The sequence below is a fragment of the Lachnellula hyalina genome (assembly GCF_007821495.1).
Source record: "Lachnellula hyalina strain CBS 185.66 chromosome Unknown contig00138, whole genome shotgun sequence".
Classification (NCBI taxonomy): Eukaryota; Fungi; Ascomycota; class Leotiomycetes; order Helotiales; family Lachnaceae; genus Lachnellula; species Lachnellula hyalina.
The window spans coordinates 59,854-82,209 of NW_022157252.1; the positions used below are offsets into that span (position 1 = coordinate 59,854).

Genomic DNA, 22,356 nt, shown 5'->3' on the forward strand with positions numbered 1-22,356 from the left:
TCAAAAAAAACTAATATGACAAAATGGTTATTTCCAATATTCGCATCGTGATTCATGTTTGCATTCCCTTAAGTTTAACAAAGAACATTCAGGGGTAATAACGCAAGGATGAGCTTGCCGCGAAGTTGCGGCCGCACCGCACCCCCATTATTGACGAGCCGGTGTTGATAAGAACTGCTACTAGCTCCAGCCTCCCCGCAATCTGATGTGGAGTTGTCATTCCGGCAGGCAAGATATCAAAATTGCCGCCAATCCTGCCGGCAGGATTAGCGCGCACAGTTATCTGTCTGGAACAGCCTCCTCTGCCGGAGACAACCATCCCAAATTTAATACCTAGATGTAACTCACGTACTGAAAAAGCCGGTATGGAGATTGACAACGCTAATAGGGATTGGAGTCGAGATTGGCACTCGAATAATGCTCCGGCTGCCGAGACCCCCTCTGCGACTCCTTTGCAACCTAGGCGGAAGAGAGCCCCAGTTGCCTGTAGGAGGTGGGACTTGTCCGGAGTCCGCGATGGGACTGATACATGCTAAATCATCACGTGGTATAGATGTCGTCGCCTTCGAAGCAAATGTGTTCATGAAAATGCAGAACCTCCGTGTCAGCTTTGCAGAGCAGCGGGGCCAGCCACAGCGACAGCTTGGTAAGAATTGACATGCAATAACGGGGACAATCGCTCATGTTTTTTGTAGCGTATTTGTGAGCCGGAATAAGGGTGATCATGACCGTCAGAGAGAAGGAAATGATCGCGAAGTGAGTCGCACCTTCTATACTGAAAGCTGCATGATCCCTGAATACTGGGAAATAATGAGCAATAATGAGAGCTGACTTGTAATCAGTATCGACAACGCCGACAAGAGGTATCTGACAACAGCACGAATAATACTCCAAGCTGCATTGTAGTATCCACTGGGAGCACACATGTACTTACACCTCCGGCAGTGGAGACAGTGATGAGGTAGAGATAATTCAAGCCTATTATTGCTATCTCAAACTAACATCGAAAGATCCCCTGGAATTAGATCTTCGCTTGCGGAATCTATTTTAGAAACGGATCCCGATCCTTGGAATGTCCTACCACCCTTTGAAGAAGTGGTCGAGGGTTGTAGAACATTTTTCACAACTTGCTTTCAACTTGGTTAGTTGCTCGCTTCAAACGTTCGGACGCAGCGTTGATTCTTCTAGGCTTTCTCCCGAAAGCCATATTCCTAGAACGCCTTGCAGTGGATCGAAAGTCAATTGGTGTGTTTTTCCTGCTAAGCATACTCAGTGTTTCTGCAAGGTTCACCAAATGCCTCATCGATCGATATGGAGATGCAAATAAAGCAATAGACTATTTTATCATGAAAGCTAGCGATCTCCTCCCCTCTGAGATCTACAACCCTAGCTTGGAAAGAACCCAGGCATTCTTCTTGCTAGGTGTCTCTGAATGGACTCAAGGGAATAGGACCCGCAGTGCTGTGAGATATATCCAATACTGTGGTTTAGCATTGGCTGACTGGTTAGATTCACATGGGAATTGCTGTCCGAAGTATGCGACTCTAAACAACTACAGAAATGTGTTACTAATATCTCGGGGGCAGTGGCCGGAATTCAACATCTTCACAGAGAAGAGAGCTATATTCTTCCTAAAGATGCAACAACTACAGAGATCATTAATTCTGAAGTTGCTAGACGTACATTCTGGGTCTTACAGAGCAAGTATTCACCTCCAGACTTCTTAATGACCTATTAACAATTTTAAAGGTCAAGATCATTTGTATTCCGAGCACAACGCGGCAGTCTCTTTTCCTTTGACTGATATCACTGCATTGCTTCCATCCGACGAGACTGACTTTGCATACGGAGCCATACCACAGCAACGAGCCGCACTGCAAGGGACCCAAGCCGCTTTGAAGAACCCAGAACTGTGTTCCCTACAATCGCGCTCGCCATTTGCTACTCTGATCGAGGCTCACAGCCATTGGGGCGAAATAGCACGACGAGCTGGTCGAGCCAGCCGAAGCGAGAGAGAAAGAGCAGACGAGAGAGTCAAACCCTGGGAGAGGGCTAGCGAGTATTCCCAGGTGACGAAAAGACTAAAAGAGTGGGAAGAACATGTCCCAGTACGCCATCGTTGGTCTTTGATCAACCTGCGAGGTCACAAGGCCGAGTTCTTGGACTTGGCGTACCTGTCACAGACAATGGTCGTTAGAATTAACAATATCGTAATTCGCCGGATCTATCTCGAGGATATTCTCGAATCGAGACTTGGCACATCATCTTCAGAGTACGCTGTCCCCGAGTTCTGGACCCAGATGTCGCACGAGTTGTTCACCAATGTTTATAATTTACATGAGCAATTTGACACTTGGTTCACCCTACGTTCAGCAGATGAAGGCATTCCGTCGATCGTTGTATTTGGTGTCTATATATGTGGCTCATTGGCATCATATCTCTGGAAATGGCCTCAATTGTGTCCCCAACTCGCCGAGGGCGCTGAAGGAATCCTCAATCGATCCCTGGAAGTTCTAGCGGCGTTGATGGATCGCTTGCCTCATGTGTCGAAGTGGTTGCATGCCCTGCAAAAGATTGCAGTACCTCTCCAGGCCAGAGGTGCAATGGATGGTCATTTATTGCAGCCCGAAAAGAGCTTCGCTGCGTTGTCGACTCTTACCCAATCTGTCGAAATACGTCAAACTGTGCCCAGGGCGGACCAATCATCAACGCAAACAACACAAGACTCTATCAAGACACACGTGCTGGGTGACAGAACCTCTAGTCAGCTAAACACAGAGTTTGTGACACATCGCCAGACATACAACAGCCACTTGCATTTCACTCCTGGCCCGATTGGAGATGACATGTCGCGGAACGAATATTGTCCTCGATCTGGAGAAGGCGTGGGCGGGATGAGCAGTTTAGATTTCAATTCTGGATATAGCTTTGATGAAGAGCTTATGCGCTTGCTGCAGGAAGGGATGTGAATGGATTTGAAATTGATGATATTTTGAATTCTGAAGTTGGGCTGTAGAATGAAGATAGAACTTTATCTTTTACCTGGAAGAACTCCCACTTCTAAAATACCTTGAATAATTATCTCAGATTATATTGTTCGCTTCCAAAATCATTCCATACCGTAGTACTTCCAAGTAACGACAGCTTGCGTATCACCCGGAACTAAGTCCCAGCAATTATCCTCAAACTCCACCCCATCCACATCTTCAACATAGAGAGTAAAGCTCTTTACGGGAACCTTGGTCTTGACTGTATTGATATCCCCATCAACGCAAATTCTGGCTTGGGCATATTCAAGTAACGATATGGCTGGGGCCAGTTCGTACATCTTGCAACAACGGTTCCTTCATTGCTGTTATCAGATAAACTCCTCAGACATTTCGAGATGATGAGGGGCTCCTCGGTAGACGTCCTTGACTTCGGAAGTTCCAAATCGAACAGCTCCGTCGAAATGTTAGCCGCCAGCTCTCGCGTTTCAACGCGTGTCATCAGATCTCTCCCTGTCGACAATTCAAAAGCTTTCACCGTTAAAGAATACGTGACGGGCTTCAAAGTAATATTAATCGCCAACCCAAGGGCCTGAGTTTCCGTGTCAAGAAAAGCCCTTGTAAATTCAAACTGCGGCTTCTTTATTTCTTCTCGCTCGATCCCTAGAGATATTGGTGCGATGTCGCGCTTCACAGTGAAGTATGCCATTTTGGGGCGATTGTAATAGTCAACAAGGGCTTTCGAGGTAACTTGCCAAGTGGGGCTGAACTTGTGCTAGTTAGCAAACAATCAAGCCAATGCCTGGAGGGAAGCCGCGAACCTGCCATATCAGAGCTTCTCCACAATATTCTCTACCAAGTCCTTTCCATTCGCGTCTCCAGACACGCATTGCGCATGTCATTGCCTCCGCTTGGTTCAACTGAGATATGTAAATATACTCTTCCAAACCGAAACCGTACTTGAAGTTTTCAAGCAGGTAGGTTGCCAATTTCCGTTCGTGTTGTAATTCTTTGTTGTGGTGATCGACTATACGGGAGTGAGGGTGGCGTTCCGAGGCAGAAGATTCGACGAGGTAGGATTCGATTGTTTTGACATGTGGAAGAGAAGTTATTTTAAATTCGGAAATAAAGGAAGATCCGAGTTTGGGGTATTCTTGCCAAGGACGAGAAGTAAAGACTTTTCTATTATTTGCTAACTAAGTTTAACAGTATTATGCTTGCTTCAATCGAATGACTAGGTGTTGAGTATTAGCACATGTTATTCAAAGATTATGCTGTTCACTGTGATTAAAGGGCCTCACTTCTTATCAAAACTCCTAACTTTGCAACTCATATGCATGGTCTCCTGGGAGCTCTTTTCGTGGGTGTTCCGTTTGCTGCTTAGACATCTGCTGAGCACCTGGAACCGCTGAACCCTGTACCTCCTGTGGTCCAAATCCGCCATCTCTCTTATCTCCATGATACGTAACAACAGGAGGGGGCTTTCTAGGGGACCGAATGTTGAATGACATGCCTGTTTCTCGCCGGTTTTTCTTGACTCTTCGGACAATAAACCAAACGCCTGTACCAATTAATACCATACCGCATAAAGCACCGACAGCAGTCCCAGCAATAGCTCCGGGGGATATGTGTGAACTGGGAGGTGATGTCGATTTAGACGAAGACGAAGCAGTTGCCTCGGGTATTGATGAGTTTACATGCGCCGTGTCTGCTTCAATTGGCTTCCAGGTCGAGTTCCAAGTGTCAACCCAGTCATCTGTTGACGGTACGACGAATCTGTCTGATGCTTGCATTGACGTGGCTACGCCTTCTGGGGCAGATGGCGTGTTAGGGCCTGGTGCTTGCGCCATGAACCACGTCCCTTGGCCGTCGGTTTGCCAGTTTACTCCAATGAAAGCTGCTTGTGCAAACGCCCTTCCTAAATTTGGTACGCTCACTTCAGAGAGTGGGGAGCACGGTAGGTAGGCTGTCGGTTGCGTTACCGCGGGAGGCGTCAGGGTGAGGTTGAGTAGAGAGAATGGGACGTTGATGGTCATTTTCTGGGAAATGCTGGCGTTTAATCTGAATGTAAAACCAAGAAAGGAGGGGCTCGTGACGATAGTAGTATAATTTGGGTTGGTGGTGTTCCAAAGATAGAGGCCTAGAGAGGGCTCGAAATGCACTGGAAGTTCCGCTGCGATTGCATCACACGTGCTTCGTGGGAGATAGATATATGGGGGATTGTAGTCGACATGGACTTGAAGCGCGGGTCCAATGGAGGCATTTCCTTGTGCCAGAAGGCCCGCCTTGGACGTGAAGTCAAATGGCGAGTTGCCTACAGCGACACCAATACTGATATCCAAGAGGTCGATCGGGAAGAAATTGAGGCCATAACTTTGCGCTGTAACAAGTCCAAGAACTCGTGATTGCTCATAGCCTCCGAAGTATAAAGAAGGTGGGATCCCCATTGCGACAGATCCGACATGCAAGCCGTAAGAGTTTGAAGGGGTAATTCCGGCGTCGAACAAGAAACTCGGAACTAAAGTCCCATTTGCTCTTGGTGCTCCATCGTTCGGCCATGACTGATTGATGTCCGTGGCGCCCAAGGCTAAATTACCAATCTGAAGACCATATTTCGATCCGCCAGGAAATTCGTTGAAACCAGTAGTCCAGACCACCATATCAAAAGACGGGATATGGACATCAGGTGCTCCTTCGATGTTTGCCACTGGTGACATCGTATCAAAAACATAAGTGTAATTGATTCCGCGGGTCATAAAATTGGTACCATTCGTGCCTATTGGAGGCCCCGTTTGGGTGAACGCGGTGGAAGATTCATCTGAGTTATACAGCCCAGCAGTCTGAGCATCACAGAAAGTGCTACACAAATCAGCTCCAAAAACGACAGATTGAAAAGAGCCTCCGGGGAGTAAGTCGATGATCTGAGGCGGAGTTCCCAGCTGAGTTCTCACTGCCCACCACGGTCCTTCAACACCGTATGATTTTGGTGCCCAGGTTACAGATCGTGGAATTGGGCCAGCAGGAGCAGCGGCATATGCGATCTTGAGGAGAGAGACAGCAGAAAACAATAACAAGAAAGATGCCATGACTGCAGTCACAAACACTGCGTCGTAAAGTAGTCCAGTTACCCCAAGAGGGTTTACAGGAACAGGAAAAACGATGGATCGAAGGTAGGGAGAGACCTCACCTCCATTTTGCAGACCCAGAAGTCTGCCAGCGACGCCCTGACTCGGCACCTTGATTCTTGCTTTGTTGGACTCAATCTCTAACCGCAAAACCAACAGAAATGGCTATAACTGGAATAGTCTCGACTTAGAGTACTAGGAAGAGAGATAGCTACGCCGCCGCACTGCTTGAGTCGGCACGCACTTGACAATTATAGGTCTTGACAAATGATGTTACATTATCAAACCCTTTGCAGCTATGAAACGAAAAACTAACATTTAGATTCGGAAATATACCTATACGAGTACATCACATGTTATACGGGGTTCGTTTCTTGTGGTGTTAATTGCAGAGCACTAACATATAAGTTATAAGGCTACCTTATAGAGTACGAAAATAGGTGCGGTAATAAAAAGGTCGGGGAGACCATAACCCCAAGAAATGCCAACGAAATAAGCCGATTTAACAGATGACTGTAAAATAGGGGTGGATATCGTTGGCGTCTCAAGGTTGCATCCTGTTCGCTGCTTCGCCGCCAACACGGGATGCGAACAGGGATTACAGTAACCACTTCGCCCCGGCCCGGCGCGACGGTTTGCGTCTAGAGTTAGATGTGATTCTACTTCGTATTCTCCGTCCGATGCTGTTCATTTCTCTTTAGACCTATAAGACGAATAAAGCATTGCACAGATCCTCAAGGCTTTAATATGACCGCTCTTTCGCGCCTCTCGAATACTCACTCAGTCTTGCCTGCAACGCGCAGAGTGGAGTGTTCAAAAGCATTCTCTCGCTCGGTTTATCCGTAGTTCCAGCATGTTCGGGTCGCGCCCACTCCGTATCTGGGGCTCTGTGCTCTGCTACTTTATTATCGCCCTTTTTATCGTCGGTTATTTCCGGCCGTACGAGTATTCCACCAGCGGCGACACTTCGCCATTGCATGGCATTTTTGGTGAAACTCCCAAAGAATCACAGCAACAGTCACCAAAGACACCCGAATCGACGCTCGCAGTAGCATACCCTATCGATTACCTGCCCTCCCCGAAAGACGAAGAAGAATGCGAGCGTTTATATAGCCACCGCTACCTAGATTACCCCGCCACACATCATATACCATACTGCGAAGATGGCTCGCAATCGTCACTCGAGTGCTTTCGCACCCATAGGAATGAGTCTCTGTGCCTCGCAAAGCGATTGCTCATAGACCAGACACGCACCGAGCCCAACCACCATACGGCAATGCAATGCCATTTGCGGAATTTCACCGTGGAGGCCAAAGCCGATACATCCGCGGCAAAGTCATTGCACGGCGTCCTGGATGTTGATAGCATGCCTGTGGGTTTCTTTGACACTGGCGTTCCCGCGCAGATTAAATCTTGGGATTTGGATACATCAGACGAGGTTATAGCCGAGAAATGCGGGCCCGGAAAACCGGACGGAAAGTGGACTTTGCTGGTGAAAAGGGAAAATCACAACAACATCTTCCATAAACTATTGGAATTATGGCAAGCAATAGTCAGTCTAGATATTTTGCAAATGGCAATCGATCCTTCGACGCGGGAGCCATATCTCCACCAGTCTGACTTAGCGAATATGCACGTCGTCTTTACAGATGGTGACGCAGGTCTTGATGATGGCTTGGATGGCTGGTGGGATATGGTTACTGGAAAGAAACCCGTTCTACTGAAATATATGCAGCCGGTATGCCTTGACAAGGTGGTTTTACCACTCGCGGGGTCGTATTCTCCTTTTTGGGCATGGCACTGGGTAGAGAAAGACTGCCACGACACATTTCTCTTGAATGCGTTTCTGAAGCGCATTTACCGCTTTCTAGATATCGAGCCAAAGAAGCACGGTGGTGAAGAGACGACTATAGTGACGATAGTTAATCGCAAAGAGAGAAGAAAGTTGCGGAATATTGATGCTCTTATAGCCAGCGCACAAGCAAGGTGGCCAAAAGTGGTTTTCCAGAAGGTAGACTTCGGATCAATCTCCCTCAAGGAGCAAGTAATCGTTGCCCGCAATACGTCAGTGTTTGTCGGCTTGACTGGAGCCGCCATGACACATATACTATGGCTCCCAGAGGAGTCAAGCGTGGCCGAAATCCAGGCACCTAATAAGAGGTTGCCTGAAGCGCAGCCCTACGCGGGTTTCCGGAATCTGGCAAAGATGAGAAACATGCACTACTTTACAGCACATCCGGAAAGGAGAGAGGAGGATCCAGGTAATGGGAATGAGTGGCAGACTGGCGAGTGGGTTGATATCAAGCCAGAGGTCTTTCAGACGCTTCTTGATGCTGCTATCTATGCCCAGCTTCATAAAGGCTCGAGCCCGGGTGAGGTGTTACCGGTTGCCAAAATACCCGAATGAATTTTTAAAAATTGTTTTGTTTCATGGATTTTACTCATTCGTGAAGTATAGCTAATAAGTTTGATAGACTAATCCAGTGGTTCTTGGTCGCAGTAGTCATGCTTGCAGTTTTCTTCTCGATGAACAGGCTGAGCAACCTGCGTTCAAGTCTGCCTCTCATATCATATCGCGTGACCACAAATCATCAGCCCATTGTGCACCTACGGGGCTTGCAAACCACCCAGGCGGTAACGTATAAGAAAGAGACAGACAAATCCTAGCTTATCGTAACTTATAAATAAATCCAGATCAGGAAGGTCACATGAATGAGGGGTTTATCGCGTAAGCTGCAGTAACAGCTTACTTACCCTTGTAGCCCTTACACTGTCAACAAACTCAATTTATTTCCAATAGGCCAATCACACACTACCCCGCCCGTTGGATATGCGGTACTATCTGCCGGACCCTAGCGAAGCTTGATTTCACCGCTCACGATATTGGATTGGGTTGACCCCGCATTGGTTGTAATTTCTGTTCCATGCAGAAGTCAGCGATCTGCTCTCTGCAGCTGCTTCGACATGGAAGTATGGAAGATGAGGAAGGAGCCCCGGAAGATCGCCAGGTCCCAACATCAGCACGTCACATCTGCACCTGCAGGCGAATAGCAAATAGCAAATGGAAAAAGTATAAAGTCCTTGATGTTTCTTTTTTTTTTTACCCTTCTCTCCATAGGAACTATTTCCACGTCCAGCGGACACTCCAAACCATGCTTGTTCAATTCCCGTCATTCCTCGCCGTTTCGGTACTGGCTGGTTTTGCCACCCATGTCCTCGGTCTGAATATTCTCCAAGGATCGAAATTCGCTGGGAAACGATCAGTCGAGGAGCGCGATGGCGTTGTCCACACCATTTTTGAACATAATGCGACGGGAGCGACGATAGACTATGTCAAGAATTCCGGCATCTGCGAGACGACGCCTGGTGTAAATCAGTACTCTGGCTACTTCTCAGTCGGCAGTGAGTTTGGTTTTTAATCTTCAACCTTGGAATCAAGAATAATGTCTCAACTCACATTCAGAAAATATGAGCATGTGGTTCTGGTTCTTCGAGGCTCGACACGATGCCGAATCCGCGCCACTTGCCTTGTGGTTGAACGGAGGACCAGGGTGCTCCAGCATGATAGGATTATTCCAGGCACGGCTGAACCAATGCATCTCTCGAGTTCGAAAGCTTACATTTTTAGGAAAACGGTCCTTGCCAATTTTATAACAACGCTACGACTCCTTCGCTGAACCCCTATAGCTGGAACGAGTACGCTAACTTGTTATATGTGGACGAACCAATTGGAACGGGGTTTTCGTATGGTAATGATACCGTCGTTGGGACTGTTTCTGCAGCGCCGTTTGTGTGGAAACTATTGCAAGCTTTCTTTGCACATTTTAGACAATACGAGAGCCGGGACTTTGGTCTCTTTACAGAATCGTACGGAGGACACTATGGGCCTGGTAAGTCAACTTGCACAGATCATGAACTTGTTACTAATACCAACAGAATTCGCTTCCTACTTCGAACAACAGAATGGGGCTATCCATAATAAAAGTTTGCATGCCGAGGAAATCAACCTAGTGGCTCTTGGTATCAACAACGGGTAAGCAGGTGCAAAAGAGTTACAAAACGCTTCCCCGGCTATCTCTTCAGCTACCCCCGCTCAATACGAGCAAACTTCTAATCCAACAAAGAAATACTAAGCCCCCTATAGATGGTACGATGCGATAATCCAAGAACGAGAATTTATATCCTTCAGCGCCAACAACTCATATTACCCCCTAATCAACAGCTCCATCGCCGACGCCTACTTGGCGAACTACACCTCCACCTGTCTCCCCGCTCTCCTGACCTGCAACTCCACCACAGAAGAAACACCGCAGTGCTATAACGCACACGAGACATGCAACGCCGTCGATAACGCTTTCAGCGTCTATTACCCAGATATCGATTACTACGATATCCGCCAGCCGAGCTCTGCTCCCTTTCCACCAGAGACGTATCTCAATTATCTGACTGATCCGGCTGTGATGAAAGCTATTGGAGCGAAGTCGAATTATTCTGAATGTTCTGATGCTGTAGATTTGCCATTCGCGCAGTTTGGTGATGGTAAGCGATTCCATGCCATCCATCCATTCTATTCGGATACTATACTCCATTTCTATCCTACCAAGTCAAAAGCCTTTCTGACCAAATCACAGGTTCACGTTCTTTCTTACCGACCCTATCATCGGTCGTACAATCCAACATCACAGTCTTAATCTGGGCCGGCGACGCGGATGCCGTCTGCGACTGGTTCGGCGGCTTCGCATCCGTAAACGCCGTCGAGTATTCCGGCTCAGCCGAGTTCAGCAGTAAGGCCGTGGCGAACTATACGCTGGGCGGTGTGACGAAGGGGACGTATAAGAGCGTGGGAAATCTTAGCTGGTTGCGGGTCTTTGAGTCAGGGCATATGATACCGTCTTTTCAGCCGGAATTGGCGTTGCAAGTTTTCAAGCAGACGTTGCAGAAGAAGCCTATCTCGGGTACTTAGATGGGGGGTTGGAGTGATATTTCGGGGAGGGGAGGGGGGGGGGGGGATATCAAGAGAATTGTGACATAATGTGAAGATTGAAAATGAAACGTGCATACATTAACAGTGCGACCTGAATTCAGATTACCAACTTCGTCAGATGTAATTTTAAACCATTCGCTTTCACTCTCTACCAGCAAATCCCAGAACAAAAAACAAAAGCAAACCAAAGCAAAGTCCGTCCCCCGTCCGTCTATTGATACTAATACTATTGTAGGGGGCCAACATGACCACCACCATGACCACCATGATTATAAACCTGCGACACGTATGGCTCAGGCTGCTGCTGCTGTTGCTGTTGATAAACTTGCGGCGCATATTCCTGCGAGGAATAGGAATATTGCTGTTGCTGTTGTTGTACTGGCTCGTATTTATGGCTGGGATTTGCAATTGGGGATATCTGGTTCAGTTCTTGGGGGTTGCTACCACTGGTTGCTGCGTTTTCTGTGTCATAGGATGAGGGTGAAGTGGAATGTGAGTGTTTCTGGCGCTGGAGGTGGATTATGAAGATTAGGAGGGTTGAGGCGAAGAGGAGCCTGTGGGGGTGGGGGTTAGTTGGTAAATAGGTGAGAAAGAAGTAGGTGGTATAGTTAAGGAGGAAGAGGGGGGTGGTGGTAGAGATGCAAGCAAGTATATAGTATATAAGTACTTACATTTCAACAGCAGCGAGCACAGCGGCAGCACTCATCAGATTCAAATAGCCAAACGTAGCCACGAACTCGCGTTTCTGCACGTTGTTGAGATGCAGATCTCTCAGGGTCCGGAGCCGCCTATCGCAAACCCCTCCACTGCCATCATTCACACACTCGTTGATCGTCGTGGGTATTACGAATGTCGCCCGAGTTGCTGCTAGTGATGCCATAGCCGAGAGCCAGAAGATAACACCCACGCTGTCCGCACCTATGATGGCCCATTGGTTGTATGCTGTTTTTAGGGCCGCGGTGTGCGTGGTGAGGATGTTGTAGAGGACTATTAGTATTGTTACGAGGCTGGTGAAGATGGCGAAGGCCCAGGACTGGTATTTTGGTTAGCGAGTGTGTGGATGTAGGGAGGGGTTGGGAGGAAGGGGGTTTGGTATTACGTTGAAATGGATCCAGTAACTTCCATAGGCGGATATTCCGAGAATTATTACCGCGAGAAGGATCTGAATGCCGCGCAGTATTATGGTCCATTTCGGGACTACGATTATGTTGGGAGCCATATATACCAGAGAACTGAAGCTGCAAAGAATGTAGGGGCAAAGGGAAGAAACTGAGGCACGTAGTTATGCTTGAACGAGGTAAGAGCGCGAGAGTGGCAGGTGCGCGCATATATGTATTTGCTTCTTGGCATGGTAGTGCCAGCCTAGCATAAAAAGAGAACTCGCATAGCCCATTCTAGCTTTCTTGGCTGGATAGCTAAAGACACGCCATGGACAGAAGTGGTAAAGTACCTTTGTGGAGTCCCTTGGTTTTTGAAAACAGACCAATCAAAGAGGCCTTTCGGGCTTGACCCGATGTGCGGCTGAGACGTGGCATGGCGGAGAGCGGTACTGTCTTGGCAAGGCAGATTAGAGCTTCAGCTTTGCAGGATAATCAAGAATCAAGCTTTGTCCCGAGAAAGTTACCACATAGATTTGAAAGTATAGGTAGTTGACATGAAGTGTAAATTGGTATGGCAAGTTTGCAACGGTGAGGTGATGTAGCTGCTGCTCTGCACTAGCAATAGCATTTGTGAACCAACCTCGACTCATAGGCAAAAGCAAAGTATCAATATTTATCTCGATCATGCATATAAGGCTGCCGCAACCTTGCGCTGAAGATACATTGGGCACGGTGAAGAAATATTGAGCGGGGTCTAAGAATAGAACGTGGGGTAAACATCCCGCGTTGGAACGGCGGGGTGGAGGGAGAAGCAGTATTTTCGAGACGTGCAGGCCTTTGACCTCGGATATTGAATTTTCGAGCTTCTTCTCCTGAGAAAGTCGTAAGTTGTAAAGGCCGACGACATAACGAAAGTGGGGGGAGAAAGAGATGGAGTTGGAAATACACGGGGGCACGTGAGCACATCGAGCTTGCTATTGCATACCATTTCGACATGTTGAGAGCTTTCTCAATGTTTCTCGGCGAACTTGTTTCTTCCACGTCGTTTGAGGAGATGCAGATGAAGAGTCAAGGAGAACCTGGCTCATGGAAAGGAGCGATCAAAATCTCTTCCATCTCTGGCCTTGATGACTCAGCCTTTCATCAGCCACATCAGCCACACCGTTCACCATGGTGAAGTCAACTTCAGTCTCTTTCATTAGGCACCACTTCAAAACACAAACAGAATCTACATAAGACACAGTTTCTCTCTTCTATTTCCAGTCCATATTACGCATCATATATCCACATCAAAAACCCCACACCGCCAAAATAGGCCGCAAACACCGTCCTCGCCACTCCAAAGGCTCTGGCCAAAATATTCGCTACAAACGAGACAAAATGGGTCAAGAAAACTCCCACGAACAGATCGACCCTGACACACCTCCCAAAACACTCTCATCGCGCTCAATCGAAGGCATAGCAAAGTACATCCAAGATGGCCTCCCCAAACGCATCGTTGTGATGACCGGCGCGGGCATCTCCACCTCGGCAGGAATTCCTGATTTCCGATCACCTGACACCGGACTCTACGCCAACCTCGCACGTCTAGATCTCCCATACGCGGAAGCCGTCTTCGATATCTCTTACTTCAGACAAAATCCGGATCCATTCTACGTGCTGGCGAAAGAGCTGTATCCCGGAAAGTTCTTCCCGACCGTCTCGCATGCGTTTGTCGCGTTGTTGGATGAGAAGTCTTTGTTGATGAAGCTGTTTACGCAGAATATTGACTGTTTGGAACGGAGGGCTGGTGTGTCTGGTGACAAGATTATAGAGGCTCATGGGAGCTTTGCTACCCAGAGGTGTATTGAGTGTAAATCGGAGTTTCCTGATGGTTTGATGAAGAAGGCCGTGATGAGCGGCGATGTGCCGCACTGTCTTGTTCCGCAGTGTAATGGGTTGGTGAAGCCGGATATTGTGTTCTTTGGGGAAGCTCTGCCCCATGCATTTCATATGAATACGCATGTGCCTGGGAAAGCTGACTTGGTTATTGTGATGGGTACTAGCTTGACCGTACATCCTTTTGCTAGCTTGCCTCAGTCTGCAAGCGAAGGAGTACCACGTCTTTTGATCAACAAGGAGCAAGTTGGCGACTTCGGCAGCCGACCGGATGACGTCGTGTTTCTGGGAGACTGTGATGAAGGGGTCAGGAAGCTGGCAGATGCATTGGGATGGCGAGATGAGCTTGAGGAATTGTGGTTGGAGGTTGGAGGAAATGTGAAGCAAAAGGAAGCAGAGAGATTGCGGGAGGAAAGAAAGGCGATGTCGAAGGATGAGGTGTTGGAGGCGGAGATTAAGCAGTTGACTCAAGAGATCGATGCTACACTGCAAGTGTCTAGCGATCACCAACAACGAACAAATGATCGTCTTCAGAAGACAGGCTCGCAATCAGCACAATCAATAACTCCAGACGACCCCGAAAAACTCGAACCCTTATCTACTGCTTCCATTGCTGCTGCCCCGGAGCTCACACAGAACGATGACGAATTGAAAGAGCCTCCACCAACCCCAGCAACCAAAGTAACCGCGCCTTTGAGTCCCGAGAGACCAAATACTCAATCTCTAGCGGAAGCTCCAAAGGTCAATCCCAAGGCGATCCTCGATGTCACCCTACCGCAAAACAAGCCAAGCGAAAACAACAAACCATCATCACACATGTGAACGAGATTTGAAAATACTGGGAAGAGAAAAAACAAGAAAAACCATACTGCTACATGTGCAAAGGAAGATAAATGGCTGTATTCTAAGCTTGGTGTTGTGGCGTGGCGTGGTGGGAAGTGATTTGTCTTGGCCGCATGGCGAGTAATAGAAGGAGGCTTGTTTATGGAGGGCGAGTCCTAGGGCTGCTTTTTTGCGGTCGTGGTTCTATTGGCCGCGGGCGAAGAGAATCAAGCTGGACACAATCATTCTATAAAGACGATGTTTCATAACCAGGTCAGCTTTAAAATACTTCACTATTATTCGCCCTTCACGATATACTCTGGTTATTTTAACCCCTAAAATCCACCAAAAAAAAAGGTACAGCACTGACTCCCTCTCTATAATTACAACATGACAAGTACAATCCTCATATCTCCGCCCAACTCCCCTTTTCCCCCTAGGCACTGAAATATACACTCGCACTTCCTATAGCCCCATAACTATAATTAAGATAATGAATCAACACCCATCCCTTCGTCAGCTATTTCATCCGTCTCGCTGCCAAGGACGTCGACGGATTTGGGTACCAAGCTTAGCTAGTTCAACGTAGAATTGTAAGCCCCTGCATTTAGTAGGATGTGCGGGATCTCATTATGATTAACCCTGGCTATAATTCATTTTAACACCCTGAAGTAGTTGGTCCTTTGCTGGTATATGTGCCAATTTTCCTTACGCAGATGCGTTTTGTTGCGTGACAATATTAATTTGACATTCCGGTAAGCATATACTAAGACTTGCCTTTGAAGGCGGCACTAATCGCATCTAGAATCACTGCCTTTTCCGCTGATTGGTCGCCTCATGTTGAATGTGATCCGGAAACCTACATGGCTAGTTTGGCAGTGAAAGGGCTCGAGAGCTGCACCATGCAGGTCCGCAGGTCCAAAGCCCAATTAACATGAATCCTTCCCAGAGGCCAACTCTTGAGTAGCTACCTACGTACATACCCACCGCAAGAAATCCTCAATGGGACAATGTTTCGGTAAAGAAAGGGGCTTTTCCTATATCCTCCTCGCTATTTTCCGTGTTGCGCAATAAGGCTCCAATGCTCAGCACTGTCAGCACCCACAGCACACCAATACCACTGTACAGGACGTCTAGTACACCTCTCCCACATATTTACTGTCGTTCCCAGCAAGTTTACCTCCAACACGCCTCCCCACCACTAAAATACCTTTAAATCTCCCCAAAGAGTCTAGAATAGTGCATGAAATACCACTGAAAGGTTCTTCATCTCTGTATTCCCATCCAGCATCTCATGCAGACCATCCCCGCTCCCTTCACGTATTCCCCCTTCTCCCCTATAAATACGACCTTCCGACCCAAATTCCCAACTTCCTTTCTCCTTTTCTTCCCAAAACTTCCTAGATTCCAGAATTCTGGTGTTCTCGATCTCACTTCACATCCCAATCCCATCTCATCGCACAACAATCGGTTGAAATGACGCCCACGATGTCCCAACTTGACTTTGTCAACTTTAATGAGGAAGGCTCGGTTAAGGAACAGCCTACCGACTCTGGTAAGCGAGATAATTCTTCTGCTCGTCGTTCGTCGCATTGCTTACCTATCTTTGGTTGCATAATTCTTTCACCATAATTATTATTATATTATCATTCCATTTATTGTGATGTACGAGTCAAGGACTTCCATGATAATTAATATAACGCAGGTTATGGAAAATGATTCGGCGAGAGAATTGGGGGCGAGATTTTCGATTGTTGGTGTTGAGCAAGGGTGTTAAAAGTGTGTTGAAAGTCAAAGTGTGTCGGGTGTAGGGATGGGCGATTATATTTGATACAGTTGGATTAAATTAAAATTATCTATAATGCGATTATTGTTGGTATCACAGGCGGTGATACATAGAACGTGATCACTTCTCTACTACGTAGTATAGACTTGATGCTGGTTGATTGATGCTTAGCATTTGGGTGGTGTTACGGATGCGAAGAGGTGATGCCTCTTCGCTGACTAAGCTACGCTAGATCACATGAGCTAGATCACATGACTAGAAAGGTTGGGGAGGATCCTAGGGCGGATCCCAGGGCGGATCGTATATCCCAACAATTATAGGATTATTAATTAATAAAGTGAGGAAGTTTCTAAGAGGCCAATCAGAATGCTTAAATATCTTATACTTTATCTAAAAATCTCTAACCTGCTTATAGTATATATAGAAGTATATTTAAGTTCCTAACATATAAGTAATAAGTACTATATATATCCAATTCTATAAATTTCTATGGAAATTTAGGGATATTATGCATAATATATGCATACTGTACGCATAACAATTATGATTTAATAATTGATATAGGATTAAAAAATAATTAATTTTATTAGATTAATAATTTAATTAATAATTAAAAATCGCCTACCCCTAGTCGGGTGTGTCGAAAATGTCTGAAAGTGTCGAGTGTATTGAGGGTGTCGAAAAGTGTCGAGGGTGTCGCAGTGTGTCACGGGTGTCGCAGTGTGTCAACCAAAATGCACGTGCAGTCCCAGGCTGCATTAGCTCCCGCCGCTAAGTGCACGGACCCCATAGCCGAACACCAAATCCCCTCTCTTCCCTATATAATCGCACCCACTTCGCAACAGCAATCAACATCATCCCTCGCCATCGTCTCGATACTACCAACACTATACAACATCAATGTCCTTATCAACGGCCGATAATTCTTTGCAATTGTGTCTTTAGTCTTCACTCAGCTGCTGGCATTACGATGTCGACGTGTTAGTTTTCCAGGTATTTTCACTTTGATTTTGGGTTGAAGGAGGGAAAAGTTTGCAAGGAATAGTTGCAATTGTTTGTTAATTGTTTTTTTATGTCATGCATGTCTTTGCGATATTTTGCAATTCCTTGGATTGAGATTAAATGAGGAAGTCACGATGAATTGTTGCGCTTCCCTCTTTTGTGAATGTTTGTTTAGACATGAGACTTTGTTTTTTATGCTTTTAATACCATGTCACTTGAACAATCACAATGCTTTGATTCCTGAGAAAGATGTATCTGATACTTCTAAAGGCTAAAAATGCTGATATTCCGAAAAGCTGGCGACTCCGATATTTTTAAAACTGCATCGTAAAGATGAAGGATTAACCATAGCAATTTTCTGTTCACAAATCTCCCCATCGAACCTAGACCTGTCGTCACACGGTCTATCATACCCTTGGGATAACTCTCATGATAACACCAGACTGCTTAGCAAACCATACGCCACAAATTGCCCACTCTTCCTGGGGTGATGCCCACTCGAGTCTGAAGTGTCTCAGGACCTGTGGTACTAACTTTATGATCTCCAGCATGGAAATGTTTTTGCCGATACAAGCTCGAGAGCCATGACCAAACTAATTATCGTCAGCATATTGCATAACTAAACATAGCATGCACAAATTAGCATGTATTTCTTACCGCGAAGGACGACTGCTCCATCAGCCTCAGCTGATCCGGTCTAGCCTCAAGCCAGCGCTCAGGGCGGAACGTATAGGTGTCAAACCCAAACACTTCTTTGCTGTGATGAACAACCCATGCATTGACCCCGACAACTGTTCCTCCTGGGATTAACTCTCCGCATAATGTTGCGCCGCCTTCTGGAACAACTCGCTCGAGTGGCATGCCGACACCTGGGTGCAAGCGCATAGCTTCCTTTATTACGGCTTGTCTAGATAATCGTCAACTCAGCTCACACCTTTCATTCCTTTTCCTTTCTTGCTGGGCACTTACAGATATTCCAACTGCTGTCCCTCGCTGAACTCTACATACTCTGAAAGCTTACCCTCTGCGTCCGCTGCGTCGATTTCTTGCATCAGTTTCTCGTACGTTCGTGGGTTTTTGACTAGGAAATAGAAGATTGCTCGTAAAGCCATCGCAGTTGTATCACTTCCCGCAGAGCTATATTAAGCATTAGTTGGGTTCTCTTTCGACATCAGTTTAGCATAAGGTCGAAGATTGAGCTTACAGATTTGCGGTGAGATGGCCGAATATTGCGTAATCCGACATGTATTCCACGCCCTTCTCTTGCACGTTTCGGAGGTAACTGAGATATTCGCCATGCTGCTGACTCTTTGTAGTGGTGCACGACTCCATCATTTCCAAAATCATCTATCCACCAGTCAATCCCTCATTATCTTGGCGCTCCATCCATTCACTCCTCCAAAACAGCACAAGAAGGTATTCAACACACCTTTTCAGTCTTACCAAACGCATTCAACTTTGCCAGCGCCGGAATACTACTCATGAATCTTTGCAACGTCACATTCCCAAACAACAGCCGATGAAGTTCCGGCAGCTGACCCACCGCCGACGAATACTTAAAGAATCCATCCAGCGCACCAATCGTGCCGCGACTATCCTCTCGGTTCTCCATAAACCCTAGCATCCGATTGAAGCAAATCTTGCCGATGCTATCAAACGTATACCACTGCAACCACTGTCCGAAATCAATCGGTGGGTTGTTATTGCCATTGTCACTGGATTGGTTGTCACTGGATTCGGAACGGGAGAAGGAGTACATGGCGTCGGTGAAGAGTTTCGTGCATTCGTTGATCATCGGCTCAAGTTGGCGGATGTAGGAGAGCGAGTAGGCTTGTGCGATGGGCGCTCGGTAGCGCTTGTGCTGGGTGCGTGAGGGGGTCGTGAAGAGATTGTCGGCGTATATACCTTGGGTTACTACATCGAAGGCGCGGTAGAAGTTCGACTATTCCCATCAATCGGTTCCTTGTCAGTACATCTACATCCACATCCACATCTCATCACCATTCATTTCACTTTCCACATACCTTAACAAACGCACTGTTAACCCCATAAATTGCCGCAATCATCCCTGGATCAGCCACCGAGATCTTGTTCGGTCCCACCCTCACCAGCGGGCCGTACTTATCATGCAGCCCGCGGTACAACATATGGAAATCCCCGCGCGTCGCATGGTATATTAAATATAAGCGCGAGAACCGCGCTGTGGTGGGACCGGGGATGCGGGATAGCGAGGGGCGGAAGGCGACGGCGAGAGTCCAGGTTGTATAAATGAGGAGGGCGAGGAGGGCGAGGAGGGGCCAAAGGGAGAGAATGGTGGCGGATAGGCTTGTGGTGTAGGTTGGGAGGGGGGTTGTTGGGGACATAATGCGTTTAAAGGGAAAGCAAGGGGAAAGGAGTAGGTTGGTGTTAGGTAGGTAAGGGAACTGGCTGGGTGTGTTGGAGAGGGGGGGACGGGGGGGTGTTTGTTAAGTCTTGTGGTTGTGCAAGATTGAATTTACATCTATAGAGATGGATGGAAGGGCAGGTAGGTGGCATTCACATGTCATTTGTCTATCCCATCTGCTGGTATTGTAATGTAGACAGCTCATTCACATTTTCATTACCAATCTACACTTTCAGAAGCTTAGAAAGTAACCTGGTAAAACTGGGACTGCTTCGGAAGGATTCATATAAGAAAACTATGCTTGGGAGTTCGTAGATTTATTGCTATTTATATGGCATAGGTTTTTCTTAGCATAGAGGATTTAAGTAGCTTTGTCTATAAAACGTTGCAAGAGTCAATCTTATGCATTCTTGTGAATCTTTCCGGTCTTGACTTATTTTCTTTTTCTCGCCTCAGGACCGCGGTTCTCATTTGTATATCGGCATCTCATTTCTGCTTTCAAGAATACTAGAGATTGGTAGCAACATAAGGGTACGGACACGCAGAATTGATGTTCTTTTAAGCTGTATAATCACTTTATAAAGGATGTAGAGTCTAGTGTAGATAAGAGTGTTGATATAAGCAGACAGTGCTAATCTGTTTTCCAATAATCCACAGTTATATTATTATTTTGCATCTACGCTCGGGCCCTGCCTCACTTGTCAGAAAACCTTTGATGATTAATAAGCGTTGAGGATATCAATTGCTGAAAGGCGAGCCAGCTCTCTGTCCCACTTATTTCAGTAGGTAAGAAATATAAGCTATATCCTCCCTTTTCACCCCCCACCCCCCACCCGCCCGAGTGAAATGATTTCCTGAACTAATATCTTCGTTGATATATTTGTACATGATCTTGAATATGCCTGCTTTTTATTTAGCGAAACTCAGGGGGAGTGAAATACACTAAATTCATTTTTGGGACGGGTCGGTAGAAATTCGGCTTTGCCGGAGGAAACATCTCAACTTCACGTGCATCAGACAGATATCTCACGTCAAACAATAATCGTAAACCTCAGCATTCACGAACAAATCATCCACGGCTGTATATATAAACTCAAATCCGTTCGCGTCTCGGAAATGGTGCTGGCTGATTTCTCGCATCGCCCGCAGCAATGCGCATAAGCCTCATCCGCCGCATCCGTCGTCTCGCAACCTCCACCATCTCACGTGTCGAACAATACCTCCAAGCCTCCAAACCACCACGGAAACATGCCAAGATAGATGACGAGGAGCAAACCCTTGATCAAGATTGCCTGCTGCTCTCCGACCAACCCTCACCCATAGCCAGGATGGCCAAGCTCCTCTTCCTCACCCTGCTCACCCTCCTCATCCTAGTCCTGATCCTGGCATACACAATCTACAAACCACCACCCCTCCTAATCAACTACCTCCAACAAAAATACCGCCCCGTAATCTTCCACCTCCCGCTCCCCCCATCACACCGCACCATCGCCCTCACCATCGACGACGCGCCCTCAGACCACACGCCCGCCATCCTAGACCTGCTCGCCAAACACCATGCCGCCGCCACATTCTTCATCATCGGCTCCCAGGCACAGGAAAACCCTTCTGTGATCCGTAGCATCCACGAAGCGGGTCACGAGCTCGGGAATCACGCCTGGAACGACGAGCCGTCCATCTCGCTCCCTCTGAGCGAGCTGGAGCGGCAGGTCAAGGAAGTCGAGGCTCTGCTCCCGCCCAATGCTAGTGGGCTGAAATTCTTCCGTCCCGGTTCGGGGTTTTTTAATGGGAAGATGGTAGGCTTGCTTGCGGGCTTGGGGTATAGGGTTGCGTTGGGGAGTGTTTATCCACATGATGCTCAGATTACAAATCCGCGGTGGAATGCGGCGCATGTTTTGAGTATGGTTAGACCGGGTGGTGTGATTATTATGCATGATAGGAGGGGGTATTCTGTGGAGGAGATCAGATTGGTTTTAGAGGGGCTGGAGAGGGGCGGGTGGAAGGTTGTTAGCTTGGGTGAGCTGGTGAGAGTGTCTGAGGAGGTTGAGGGGAAGTAGTGGTTTGATGTGTGTTTGTGCGTTTTGTAGTGGGTTTTGGGAAATGTAGTTGTCTATGGATTGTCGAGTTTTATTTATGTGTTGATCCAAGTGGATCACTTACACTCCCTCGTCATTATAGCTCTCGAGGGCTATAGTGCCAGGTATTCCAATGTATGAAGTCATCAAGCGAAACAGAACGAACATACTAGGGAAGCTTTTTATCTCATAACTCTGAATTGCTAAAAGAGTG

At 47.1% G+C, this 22,356-nt stretch overlaps 7 protein-coding genes across 7 annotated transcripts; 5 read left to right on the top strand and 2 right to left on the bottom strand.

The window, feature by feature from the left end:
• Positions 1-365: 365 nt before the first annotated feature.
• On the top strand, positions 366-2,969 carry LHYA1_G006861 (uncharacterized protein; the record flags this gene model as incomplete). Its single annotated transcript, XM_031151794.1, has 6 exons — positions 366-486; positions 554-646; positions 946-961; positions 1,011-1,141; positions 1,189-1,704; positions 1,750-2,969. 6 exons carry the CDS (start codon positions 366-368, stop codon positions 2,967-2,969), a joined length of 2,097 nt encoding a protein of 698 aa, XP_031003058.1.
• Positions 2,970-4,303: 1,334 nt separating this feature from the next.
• LHYA1_G006862 (uncharacterized protein) lies at positions 4,304-6,073 on the bottom strand (the record flags this gene model as incomplete). Its single annotated transcript, XM_031151795.1, has 1 exon — positions 4,304-6,073. One exon carries the CDS (start codon positions 6,071-6,073, stop codon positions 4,304-4,306), a length of 1,770 nt encoding a protein of 589 aa, XP_031003059.1.
• An 892-nt stretch (positions 6,074-6,965) lies between these two features.
• Eogt (EGF domain-specific O-linked N-acetylglucosamine transferase) lies at positions 6,966-8,519 on the top strand (the record flags this gene model as incomplete). The annotated part of the gene is made up of 1 exon (XM_031151796.1): positions 6,966-8,519. The coding sequence occupies one exon, from the start codon at positions 6,966-6,968 to the stop codon at positions 8,517-8,519; it is 1,554 nt and encodes a 517-aa protein (XP_031003060.1).
• A 745-nt stretch (positions 8,520-9,264) lies between these two features.
• On the top strand, positions 9,265-11,075 carry CPS1_0 (Carboxypeptidase S1; the record flags this gene model as incomplete). Its single annotated transcript, XM_031151797.1, has 6 exons — positions 9,265-9,514; positions 9,576-9,718; positions 9,741-10,002; positions 10,049-10,145; positions 10,257-10,651; positions 10,744-11,075. The coding sequence occupies 6 exons, from the start codon at positions 9,265-9,267 to the stop codon at positions 11,073-11,075; spliced, it is 1,479 nt and encodes a 492-aa protein (XP_031003061.1).
• A 2,291-nt stretch (positions 11,076-13,366) lies between these two features.
• Positions 13,367-14,896, top strand: LHYA1_G006865 (NAD-dependent protein deacetylase; the record flags this gene model as incomplete). Its single annotated transcript, XM_031151798.1, has 2 exons — positions 13,367-13,384; positions 13,460-14,896. 2 exons carry the CDS (start codon positions 13,367-13,369, stop codon positions 14,894-14,896), a joined length of 1,455 nt encoding a protein of 484 aa, XP_031003062.1.
• Positions 14,897-18,091: 3,195 nt separating this feature from the next.
• Positions 18,092-19,016, bottom strand: PDA6-1_2 (Pisatin demethylase; the record flags this gene model as incomplete). The annotated part of the gene is made up of 5 exons (XM_031151799.1): positions 18,092-18,277; positions 18,342-18,591; positions 18,654-18,684; positions 18,706-18,821; positions 18,889-19,016. 5 exons carry the CDS (start codon positions 19,014-19,016, stop codon positions 18,092-18,094), a joined length of 711 nt encoding a protein of 236 aa, XP_031003063.1.
• A 2,202-nt stretch (positions 19,017-21,218) lies between these two features.
• Positions 21,219-22,124, top strand: pdaC (Peptidoglycan-N-acetylmuramic acid deacetylase; the record flags this gene model as incomplete). The annotated part of the gene is made up of 1 exon (XM_031151800.1): positions 21,219-22,124. The coding sequence occupies one exon, from the start codon at positions 21,219-21,221 to the stop codon at positions 22,122-22,124; it is 906 nt and encodes a 301-aa protein (XP_031003064.1).
• Positions 22,125-22,356: the final 232 nt, after the last annotated feature.